Source organism: Dendrobates tinctorius, unplaced genomic scaffold, assembly GCF_039654945.1.
Source record: "Dendrobates tinctorius isolate UK_male_01 unplaced genomic scaffold, ASM3965494v1 ptg000370l, whole genome shotgun sequence".
Classification (NCBI taxonomy): domain Eukaryota; kingdom Metazoa; phylum Chordata; class Amphibia; order Anura; family Dendrobatidae; genus Dendrobates; species Dendrobates tinctorius.
This window is the reverse complement of record NW_027362036.1, coordinates 6,256,466-6,269,532: the sequence shown is the minus strand read 5'-3', so window position 1 is coordinate 6,269,532 and position 13,067 is coordinate 6,256,466. Positions and strand designations below refer to the sequence as shown.

General features: G+C 42.3%; 1 protein-coding gene across 2 annotated transcripts in view; it reads left to right on the top strand.

The window, feature by feature from the left end:
- Positions 1–1,038: 1,038 nt before the first annotated feature.
- MMP24 (matrix metallopeptidase 24) overlaps positions 1,039–13,067 on the top strand; it is a 222,999-nt gene continuing 210,970 nt past the window's right edge. Inside the window, exon 1 of one of the 2 annotated variants that reach the window (XM_073562913.1) lies at positions 1,039–1,432. In XM_073562913.1, the coding sequence (XP_073419014.1) occupies positions 1,313–1,432 (120 nt within the window). In that variant the 5' untranslated portion in view covers positions 1,039–1,312. The remainder of the gene's footprint in view (positions 1,433–13,067) is intronic. The other variant, XM_073562914.1, reaches the window with a different exon arrangement.

Below are 13,067 nucleotides of genomic sequence, written 5' to 3'. Positions count from 1 at the left end.
TTGCATTTTGGTGTAGCTGGCGTACCGTCAAAAGGACACATGTGCCGGCAAAAGCATGCCTGCGTACCCAATGCTAAAGATAGGGTACGCAGGTTGCATGCAGCGTCAGGCGCCCATAGGCGGAGCTGACCAGAGGAGGCACGGCAGGGGGCGGAGCATCACGGCGGCCGTGTGCGTCTCTCCGCAGCTCCAGGAAACGCTTGTGTGAAAGTAGCCTTAGCGTGCTGTAAAAACGCATTTATTCAGACTGGCCTACCGCCTCAACACATTAACCTAATCTATCCCTGTGTGGCACAGCCAAAAGTTTTACCATAACCAGGTTCCCCGCATCATGTTCCCACATGCTTTATGCATCCATTAGCCCTCTGTGTCTGTACTGTTACACACTTAACATTATGGCTGGTCCATACAATCAGGGCAACTGTTACCACCCACCTTTCGTGTCTACCTCTTTCCTCATAGACTGTAAGCTTGCGAGCAGGGCCCTCATTCCTCTTGGTATCTGTTATAATCTATGTGATTATTGTTATGCTGTAATGTCTATTGTCTGTACAAATCCCCTCTGAAATGTAAAGTGCTGCGGAATATGTCGGAGCTATAAAAATAAAATTTATTATTTCAGTGAAAACCAATATCATTTTTCAATTTTTTATAGCATATAAGCCCTTCAAAGTTTTTTTTTTTTTGCAAATTGAAATGGGCACCTGTTCGTCAGGGACTAACTATTCAAAATTTGAAAATTCTAAATTTTTTCTACGTTTCTGACATAAATTTTCTCAACCTAAATTTACCGCTGCCAAATACAAAGCGTCCGGAAAACACGGAGCCAAGGGGTTAATAATACCACTATTTGTTATGATCAGGTATCGGGGGAGTCACGTGTTTCTCTCCTCAGCATCAGGCCTCGATCCGTCCAGTGCTAGCTCCGCCCCCTAGCTCCTATTGGCCGGACCCCTGTATCCTTCCTCCGCCCCGCATCCCTCAGTGCTGGCACCGCCCCTGGCGCCCATTGGCCCGCGCTATGTGACTCTTCTCCTCGGTGCGCCTGTTACTAGGGCATCATCTGTTCCCCCCGCTCGCTACTATGAGAAGCCGCCGTGTGATGTGACAGAGAGCTGGCTGCTCGGTACGCCGAGGTCGGCCCGCCCCTCCCCGCCATTGTCCCGGGGATGGGCGCCTCACCTGCCCGCAGGGCTGCCATGCCTACCAAATAACGGCAGCAGCGGCGGCACCCAGCATCCTCGCCCCTGTATCCCCGGGTGCGTGTGATCCCCATGTAGCTGCCGCAGCTCCTCCACCCAGAGCCACCGTGATGGCTGAGCCTGGCATCAAGAGACGGAGACTCAAGCTGCTGGGACTGTGCATCCGAACCTGTGTCCTGCAGTGTATGGTGGCGTCTGTGCTGGGGGAAGAGAAGACCTTCATTGTGGAGGTAGGTCACCAGCCCACTGCCTGCCTACCTGTCTTATGTCCCATCTATCTATCTATCTATCTATCTATCTATCTATCTATCTATCCCATATCTATCTATCTATCTATCTATTCTATCCATCCCATATCTATCTATCCCATATCTATCTATCCCATATCTATCCATCGCTCTATCTCATATCTCTCTATCCCTCTCTCTATCTCATATCTCTCTATCGCATATCTCTCTATCTCATATCTCTCTATCCCATATCTATCTATCCCATATCTATCTATCCCATATCTATCTATCTATCTATCTATCTATCTATCTATCTATCTATCTATCTATCCCATATCTATCTACCTATCCCATATCTATCTATCTATCTATCCCATATCTATCTATCTATCTATCCCATATCTATCTATCTATCTATCCCGTATCTATCCATCTATCTATCTATCTATTCTATCCATCCCATATCTATCCATCTCTCTATCTCATATCTCTCTATCCATCTCTCTATCACATATCTCTCTATCTCATATCTCTCTATCCCATATCTATCTATCCCATATCTCTCTATCCCATATCTATCTATCCCATATCTATCCCATATCTATCCATCTCTCTATCTCATATCTCTCTATCTCATATCTCTCTATCTCATATCTATCTATCTATCTCCTATCTATCTATCTACCCCATATCTATCTATCTATCTATCTATCTATCTATCTATCTATCTATCTCTCTATCCCATATCTATCTATCTATCCCATATCTCTCTATCCCATATCTCTCTATCCCATATCTCTCTATCTCATATCTCTCTATCTCATATCTATCTATCTATCTCCTATCTATCTATCTACCCCATATCTATCTATCTGTCTCTATCTATCTATCTATCTATCTCTCTATCCCATATCTATCTATCTATCTATCCCATATCTCTCTATCCCATATCTCTCTATCCCATATCTCTCTATCCCATATCTCTCTATCCATCCCATATTTATCTGTCTATCTATCCTCTATCTATCTATCTATCCATCCTTACATGCATATGTCTACCATTCCTGGAGGGGATGCCCCCGTTACAGTGCATTGTGGGTAGTTGTGTCCCTGCTGTAGACACACACTGATGATTCCTCCATGCAGTGGATGCGGTGTGTGTATACACTGTATATACGGCCGTGTAAACACTCTGTATACTCCGGCTTGCTCTGTCTCCATGGCGTTGCTGGCTGCAGGCTTCCTGTCCTGCCGTTATATAAAGGCCTCTGGAGCCATTTGTCCATCCACAGTGGGTGATGATGAGAGGAGATAATAACCCTGTGTAATGAGCGGGGGATCAGTCGTGGTTGATTATGGGATTTATTGTATAAGCATGAAAATGTTAGTGACCCAATGATGGTTGCCCCGTGACAATGTTGGTAATGCCAGTCACATTTTAGGATACTGTCTTAGAATTTATGGGCCTTCAGCAACAGCAGAATAGACCCCAATATACTGCCCAGTATAGTAAGCAGACATGTAGACCCCATATTTTGCCTAGTGTAGTATACAGATGTATAGACGCCATATACTGCCTAATATAGTATACAGATGTACTGTATAGACCCCATATACTATCTGGTGCAGTATACAGACATGCGTAGACCCCATATACTACCTGGTGTAGTATACAGATGTATAGACCCCCCCATATACTGCCTGGTGCAGGATACGGACATATAGACCTCATATACTGCCTAGTGTAGTATACAGATGTATAGACCCCATATACTGCTTGGGGTAGTTTACAGATGTATAGACCCCCCATATACTGCTTGGTGTAGCATACAGACTTATAGACCTAATATACTGATTGGTGGAGTATACAGACCCCATATACTACCTGATGTATTATACAGATGTATAGACCCCCATATACTGCTTGGTGTAATATACAGATGTATAGACCCCCATATACTGCTTGGTGTAGTTTACAGATGTATAGACCCCCCATATACTGCCTGGTGTAGTATATAGACGCACACACCCCATATACTGACTGTTGCAGTATACAGACATGTAGACCCCCATATACTACCTGATGTATTATACAGATGTATAGACTCCATATACTGCTCTGTGTAGTATGTAGATGTATAGACCCCATATACTGCCTGGTACAGGATCCAGACATATAGACCCCATATACTGCTTGGTCTAGTATACAGACATGTAGACCCCATATACTGCCTGGTGCAGTATTCAGACATATAGACCCCATATACTGCCAGTTGCAGTATACAGACATGAAGATCCTATATACGGTTTGGTGGAGTATACAGACATATAAGCCTCGTACATTGCCTGGTGTAGTGCACAGACATATAACTACATACTGTATACCTCTAAAAACCAAGAGAAACGGAGTACTCGAATCCAGAGTTGTGTATAAAAATATCAAATTTTATTAACACCAAAAATACAGGGAAAAAAAAAAAAAAGCGTACAATAATCATAGCATAATTGCATATAAAATATGACACCAAAAACCAAGAAAAGGGATATGTGGGGGTCACACATTGAGCACCATCACGTTAAGCCCACCCATATAAATAAGCCCTAAAATTAGTACATACAGAGTGACACTGCCTATATGGGAGAACATATAATGGTTAAAGCCATAGTGGATATCAAAAAATGGCAGGGGCAAACTGCACATAGCGGAAAGAAAAATGGGTGGTCATAGTCCAAGAGCCACCAGCAGTGCCATGGTAATAAACAGTACAATAGCAATGGGAATATTTGCCTAAGAAAGCTCAAGTGCCCCAGGTTGTGAAAACATCTCCGAGATGTTCTTAGGAGATGTTTTCACAGCCTGGGGCACTTGAGCACCATTAGGTAAGTGTCCTTAACGCCAGACCACTCCTTGTGACCATGGCATTGTTAGCGTTTTTGGGACCGTGACTGCTTATTTGTTATGCTCTACTTACTCCTGCCATGTGATATTTATTCCGGTTATGATATACTTATTTTTATACATAGGCAGCAGTTTTTTGCCCGCACTTTGTAAGGGCTCACCCACTGTAGGTGGGCTTAGTGCGGTGGCGCCCTAGTTGTGACTCCTATATGGATATTTTTTCACAACCTGGGGCACTTGAGCTTTCTTAGGCAAATATTCCCATTGCTATTGTACTGTTTATTACCATGGCACTGCTGGTGGCTCTTGGACTATGACCACCCATTTTTCTTTCCGCTATGTGCAGTTTGCCCCTGCCATTTTTTGATATCCACTATGGCTTTAACCATTATATGTTCTCCCATATAGGCAGTGTCACTCTGTATGTACTAATTTTAGGGCTTATTTATATGGGTGGGCTTAACGTGATGGTGCTCAATGTGTGACCCCCACATATCCCTTTTCTTGGTTTTTGGTGTCATATTTTATATGCAATTATGCTATGATTATTGTACGCTTTTTTTTTTTTTTCCCTGTATTTTTGGTGTTAATAAAACTTGATATTTTTATACACAACTCTGGATTCGAGTACTCCGTTTCTCTTGGTTTTTATAGATATCTATGGAGTAGAACCATCTATGATTATGGCAGGCCCTTACCTGAGGCCATTGCCATTTGTTTTGTATAAAGTATTGGGCTATCCTGTTGTATATACTGTATACCTCCTAGTATAGTATACAGATATATAACCTCCATATACTGCCTGGTTTAGTATTCAGACACACAGGCCACCCTATATACTGCTAGACCACCCTATATAAACCACCCTATATACTGCCTAGTGTAGTATACAGACCTATATATAGACCCCTAATATTATTATAGACTATTATAGACCACATATACAACCTGGGGGAGAATACAGACATATAGATCCCATATACTACCTGGTGTTGTATACTGACTTACGGTCCCTATTTGCTGTACTATATACAGTGCAATATACTGATATATAGACCCTATAGACTGCATGGTGTAGTATACAGACATATAGACCCATATATTGGCTGGTGGAGTATACAGACATATAAACCCCATATACTGCCCGGTTTAGTACACCGACTACCCTGTACTCTGCCTGGTGCCTATGAAGTGCACAGACGTCCAGGCCCGTGTAGTATACAGACGTATAGCCGCTATATTGTCTGGTGTAGTATATAGTAGCGTTATGAGGATATACAGATTGCCGTTAATGGCTGGTGTGATCCCATATCAGTAACCAGGCGATCTACTGATAATCATTGTATATGGGCCGGTGGCTTGTGTTAGTGACCTGATGATACCCAACACCGCATGCGTCTGCTGTAATGCTGTCATCCGAAGAGACAATAGAAGGAGCTGGCAGCTTGTCCTGGTGAACCTGCTCGTGATCGCCTGCTCATCTTCTCCGTGCCTTTAAGGCTCAGCTCCTTGTACCGTGGCTTACAGGTGCAGCAGAGCCGAGCTTGTCATTTCGCATGACTCATTATGTTATTAATCTGTGTTTTCTCATGGTTTACATAGGACTGCACATTAGTTTTCTTAGCTCAGTGCTCTGCCACAGTGTGTTATCTGTAGCAGGTGAATCAGGTGATTGATATTCACTAGTTTCAGCAATGTCTTATCTGTGGTTTTACATAGGACTGCAGGTTATCCAACCTCATTACAATGTCACAATGTTTTACACAGGCCTGCGTAGACACCTACAATATTACCATGATACAGAGTGTTTTCTTTGTTTTTACATGGGACTGCGGTTTCGCCTTTGTCCTTCAGTGAAATATAGTGTGTATAGGACTGCAGTATTTTAAGAAATATTATCCGTCGGAGATCAAGGGTATGTGATATGTTACACACGGTCTTGTATGTACATACAGTAGGAATAATGTAGTATCTATACAACGGCACTATCTAGGACAAATCTATACCGTTATTTCAAATGATTAAGATGTTTTTCGTTATCTGAAAATTAACATGGGACTGCAATGTTTGTAATCTTACTGTTGGTTATTTCTAATGTTACGTAGGACTATGTTTAAAATGATAGTTATTATTACTAGAATGTTTTCTTTCTTTCTTTTACACAGGACTGCAGTTTGTCATAGTGAGTTAATTTTCTCTGTTATGTAGTTGTAGTTTTACGTAGGCCTGCAGGTAAAACCAGCGCATCATCTGATTCATGAAGAAGTGGCAAAGAGGTAGACGAGGAATGTATCTGCATTCTGCTCCATCTTCAGGTCTCAGTGCCAGCTAGGACGGCGTGCCTGTGTTGTCTCATCAGCAGAGCGTGGTGGTGATCACGGCCTAATACCCAGAACAGCGGGTACGTGGCACCTATCTGAGCACGCCCCGATAGTTGGGAACCTGCGCCCGTTCTCTAAATAGTGACAGATATTGGCAGCGTCAGATTGTAACCCGGACAGAGAGCAGCGCTGAGAACAGATCTGTGGGGTTCAGGGGCAGAGTTTCCCATAAATAGGTATTCCAGGAGACAAGGTATAAATAGACAGAGCAGCAATATAAGGACAGAGGAGGAGACGGGATTGGCTGCGGCCGGCTGGAGTCATACATCAGCATCATTTGTTGCTAGACAAGCATTCTGTGCTTCTAACAAGTCATTGTTATTAGGAGGCAACGACTACCACAGGCCACAGTTATGTATGGAGTCCGTACTAGCCGGACCGCGATCAATACACAACCAAAGACTTCACTGCAGGGTTTAACATCATAAATATAACATGGCGATGATACTAAAATATCAATAACATGGGAATCACACTGTCATCATCTATATAATATGGGGATCACACTGTCATCGTCTATATAACATGGTGATCACACTGTCATCGTCTATATAACATGGTGATCACACCATCATCTATATAATGTGGGGATCACACTGTCATTGTCTATATAACATGGTGATCACACTGTCATCATCTATATAATGTGGGGATCACACTGTCATAGTCTATATAACATGGTGATCACACTGTCATCATCTATATAATATAGTGATCACACTGTCATCGCCTATATAATATAGTGATCACACTGTCATCGTCTATATAATATAGTGATCACACTGTCATCATCTATATAATATGGGGATCACACTGTCATCATCTGTATAATATGGGGATCACACTGTCATCATCTGTATAATATGGGGATCACACTGTCATCATCTATATAATATGGGGATCACACTGTCATCATCTATATAATATAGTGATCACACTGTCATCTATACAATATGGGAATCACACTGTCATCATCTATATAATATGGGGATCACACTGTCATCTATACAATATGGGAATCACACTGTCATCATCTATATAATATGGGGATCACACTGTCATCGTCTATATAACATGGTGATCACACTGTCATCGTCTATATAACATGGTGATCACACTGTCATCGTCTATATAACATGGTGATCACACCATCATCTATATAATGTGGGGATCACACTGTCATTGTCTATATAACATGGTGATCACACTGTCATCATCATCTATATAATGTGGGGATCACACTGTCATTGTCTATATAACATGGTGATCACACTGTCATCATCTATATAATATAGTGATCACACTGTCATCGCCTATATAATATAGTGATCACACTGTCATCGTCTATATAATATAGTGATCACACTGTCATCATCTATATAATATGGGGATCACACTGTCATCATCTGTATAATATGGGGATCACACTGTCATCATCTGTATAATATGGGGATCACACTGTCATCATCTATATAATATGGGGATCACACTGTCATCATCTATATAATATAGTGATCACACTGTCATCTATATAATATGGGGATCACACTGTCATTGTCTATATAACATGGTGATCACACTATCATCATCTATATAATGTAGTGATCACACTGTCATCATCTATATAATATAGTGATCACACTGTCATCATCTATATACTATAGTGATCACACTGTCATCATCTATATAACATGGTGATCGCACTGTCATCGTCTATATGACATGGTGATCGCACTGTCATCGTCTATATAACTTGGTGATCGCACTGTCATCGTCTGTATAACATGGTGATCGCACTGTCATCATCTATATAATATAGTGATCACACTGTCATCGTCTATATAATATGGTGATCACACTGTCATCATCTATATAATATGGGGATCACACTGTCATCATCTATATAATATGGGGATCACACTGTCATCATCTATATAATATGGGGATCACACGGTCATCATCTATATAATATGGGGATCACACGGTCATCATCTATATAATATGGGGATCACACGGTCATCATCTATATAATATGGGGATCACACGGTCATCATCTAATATGGGGATCACATTATAATCATATATGTAAAATTGAGATCACACTGTAATAATCTCTATAATGTGGAGATCACATTACAATTATATATGTAATGTGGAGATGACAGTGTAATCATGTGTATAACGCAAGGATCAACACTGTAATCATCATTTTTTTAGTTTCCCAGTTTTTACCCTACATCACTTGCTTACCATAAATGCAGGCCACCTTTTTGCTGTTGAAGCCCAGCTCTAGATGGTCTCATCCCTTAATGGTTGTCCTGTGCTGGACTCTTTTTTTTTTTTTTTTTAAGACCCTGTGGTGTAGTGACCACTGTGTCCGCTAGGGGGCGCTGTGTGGATGTCCCAGGAGAGAGGATGAGTGGCAGAATACGGAATGACCGTTATGTATCTCAAGGTGGGTGGCCTTGGGTTGGAGACTTGTGTGTATGTTGATCAGCAGTGATACTGCTGAGGTGCTGTTTCAGCGTGTTTGGGAAGTCTCTAGGTAGCTGATGAGAGGGTAGGACCAGTTACCTAAAAATCCACGCAGGGGTGTGGTTAAGAACGCTATTGTAAAGTGTGTATGAGTGGTTGAAGGACCTGTGATGAGGTCATAGCCATGTGACCTGGTGGGCGTGGCTACGGACCATATAAGGTGGCCAGGGTAGGTCACATGAGGTGAATGCTGGGACCTGGTTGGTCCGTTGTGGAAGGTCCCGCTGGGAGATGGGGCTTCCTGCCTAACAGCAAGTGAACGCTGTGTTTAATGGCTGCACGTGCCTGATAGTTCCCTGGAGGGAATGGACGTCTGCAGTGAGCTGAAGCAGCCATGAGGGAACCCTGACGGGTGATATAACTGTGAGGCTGAATAGCCTGCGTATGGAACATTGCATAATCTGTGTGACCACAGGCTGGACAGAGTGAAGCTCTGTCATGGACGCTATGCTGTTTTCTATTGCTTTGATGGTTTATGATCCATGAATAAACCGCATGGACTGAGATTGTTTTATGGAAAACCCGTGCCGGATCTGATTATCTGGCTGCCAAGCGAGTGTCCCCTACCCGAATGACAGCGCTACCTTACAACCCCTATAGTTAGGAAACATTGGTGGGGAACTTCCCCAAGTGTCATGGAGATGGTGAAGATGGAAACAAGGATTAGTCTCTTCAAAGCCTGCACCTTAATGGGGTCCCATTTTCTTGTTTGTTGCAGGGTTCTTAGTCTTCTGTGTTCACTATTGTATATGAATCCCTCTCTGGCGCAGTAAATTTGATTTAGATTTGTCCCTTTTCTTACTCTCTGACTTTTTCGATTAGCCAGAAATGATGGAATTAGCATGCTTTGGTGAATCGGAGTACGGTAATCAATTTGAGGAAAAAGCACCACTGTACCTAATGGATCGGAGACTCTGCCGGGACACCCTTTATTAAGCTAGGCTGAGAGGGGCATACTTTATTTATCGGAGTGGACAAATTGGGTAGATTCGCTCGCACATTTACAAGGAAAATTCCCAGCATATACAGTAATATTGGATCCATTAGCCGGATTGGACAATGCTATTCTTTGCCTGTGTGTGAAGTATGCCAATGCATATTCGTAGAGAGCCATACATCGGTGATACCTACTACTGTCTTATGTGTCCTGCCCTGATGTATATGTTTGCCATAAAGCCTCTGGTTTAATCTGGGATTTGTGCCTTTGCCCCTCTGGATGCTTCCATAGTCAGCCAGATCCCAAAAGTTAGAACACGTAATAGTATCAGTAGTGGTTGAAGATATTGGAGCGGTCATCTCTGTGCATTCAGCACAGGGTATAAGTGCCCGGCTGGCAGATGTTTTTTTAGGCAACCTGAAGCGACCATCTACCCAAATTAACGAGGATGTGTCCATCAGGTTAACTGACCGTCTAGTCCCATTACTTGGCATCTTTTATAGTGAACCTTTGCTTTGAACCCAGTAATAGCGGGCACATGGTGTCTTACTGACCAAATCAAATTTGTGCTCAGAACATATTGATTGTAATGATGGAACCCTTTCTACTCCATCTGTCGGGGAGAGTTCACTAGTAATGATGCGAAAATCGAGGTTTTTTTTTTCTTTTCTGAGGATAAAATTTCCAAACAATAATAAGATGAAATCACCAATCAATAATGACATCAGCACCAGCTCCTCCAGGATCGAGCTGGAAAGTCATTTACCAGAAAAGATGACTGTGGTAAATGCATTAGGTCATTTAACGTAAGCATTATACGGCCTGCGTGCATTAGTGAGAAGTAGCTGCCGCCGTCTCCCTTCTTACTGTTGCTGAGACGAAGAATGAATTATCTTCTATGATGCCATAGACATTATGGACAGGGCCCCTGTGACCAACTATGCGTCATCTATCTTCTTTCCATTGCGTTTAATTATATGCCCAACGACAGCAAAATTTGGTCTTCTCAGCTCCAAAAATATGACAGAGCGTTGGAAACCACTACTATTGCTCATTGACTGATCTTCTTTCTTTTTCTGTTATTGCCTTCACGTTTCATGAATTGGTTGATTGTGTCCATCCATCCTCTTCCTCTTTTCCTTTTCACCATTGGATATTATAGTGAATTTGGTATATTTCATACCCACAGAATGTCTGCTCATATGAACGTCAAATAAAAATGTAAAGATTATTAACTCAAAGATTCACTTTTTAATACTTTTATATTTCACAATACTCAAAAGACTTCCTTACTCCTAAATATTAAGTAAAAAAAAAAGATGATGGAGCAATGCTATAAAGGCTTTAGAAAAAAATATACAGTATGTAGAGCACACATAGGTACCGGCATTGGATAGGTGTAGCATGGTACTGTCACGACTCTGTTGTCACGCATCTCAGGGGCTCCTTTTCTGTCCCTAACACTAGGGGCGCCCTGGCTCGCCCTGTTCCCCGGATTTCTTCTGATGGTGAAGACCCCGAGGCCATGTCCCTTGCTTTAGCTCCTGAATCCGCCCTCAGTCTATACCCTTCCTCTACCCAGGGAAAATGGGAGTAGTAGTGTACCATAATACACTAACCAGACTAACAAGGTAATATGAACAGGGATAAAGGAAAATACCAATCATAGAAATATACACACAAAAGCAAGAGAGGAATGCATCGGGTAGTGGAGGACGGGGTTAAACCAAAGTAGGAAAAGAAGGAGAATTATCACATACCCAAAACCTAGCAATAGTCACAGATAAATCCACCAAACACCTTCTCCAATAACAACCACCAGCATCCTCCAGTCACACATCAAAAGCTATCACTGACAATGAGTGTTAGCCAGGGCCCAGATTATATAGGAGATGGAAGTGGCTAACAGTGAACAGCTGAACCTTAATGCAGGAAAGCTTCAGGAGCTCTCAACTGAGCAGATTAGACCCTGCACTGCTAAAAGAAACCTGCACTGTTTAATATGAAGGTGAAGTACTTCTAATCAGTGCAGGAGTAGGAGAAATCAGACACTGCCGTCTTCTGGCTCCTCTCTGTCGCGGTAAACCCGTGTCAGGTAAACGGCGGTGAGTAAGCTGCGGGAATATTTGGGTCCTTTGAGCTAAGTGCCTTCTATTACATTTATAAAGGAATACAAACTAGAAATTAATGTTTATATTAAAGGAGATATCGACTGCTTTTATATTGATGACCTATCTAGGATATGTTCTCATTGTCATGACAAGGGTGACTTTTCGGGCACCAGTCTTAAAGAGGGGTATGCAGGAATAAAATGTGCTGAATTCATTAAAAGGCACAAGCCACTTAATGAATATCTGGCACATCCTGTCTGTGGCATGTGCCTCTGTGCTCCTTCCCATAAATATTACTCCAGTGAGAGACTGGAGTAACATTTCTGTTGTTAGAAACCCTGCCACTTTCCATGTATTTAACAGCCCTAGTGTAGCCACACCCTGTCCCACCCTAGGTTCCTCCCCCCCCAGCATAGCCAAGTTTGATGGAGCTGCTTGAAACTGGCGTGAAATGCCAAAAGTTGCAACTCCGTATTCCTTACGCAAAAACTTTGCAACCATTCAAAGTATTTGAATACTTCGTTGTCTGGGCCTATTTGTATGTCGCTGTTTTAATTGCTCATTAAAGTAGTGTACAAGTCATTGTGTAAATTGTAGTCGGATAAGAGATAGCAAAGTATCTTCAAGTATTCTCTACGTTTACCTTGTTATGTCGATTAAATGTGGCACCCCTGAGGGTCCAGTTGCCACAGAGGTACTGCACCTCACCCAGAGGTGTGGTACCCCACGACCAGGTAAGGTGGGTGCACCCGACCAGACTCCAACACCCATA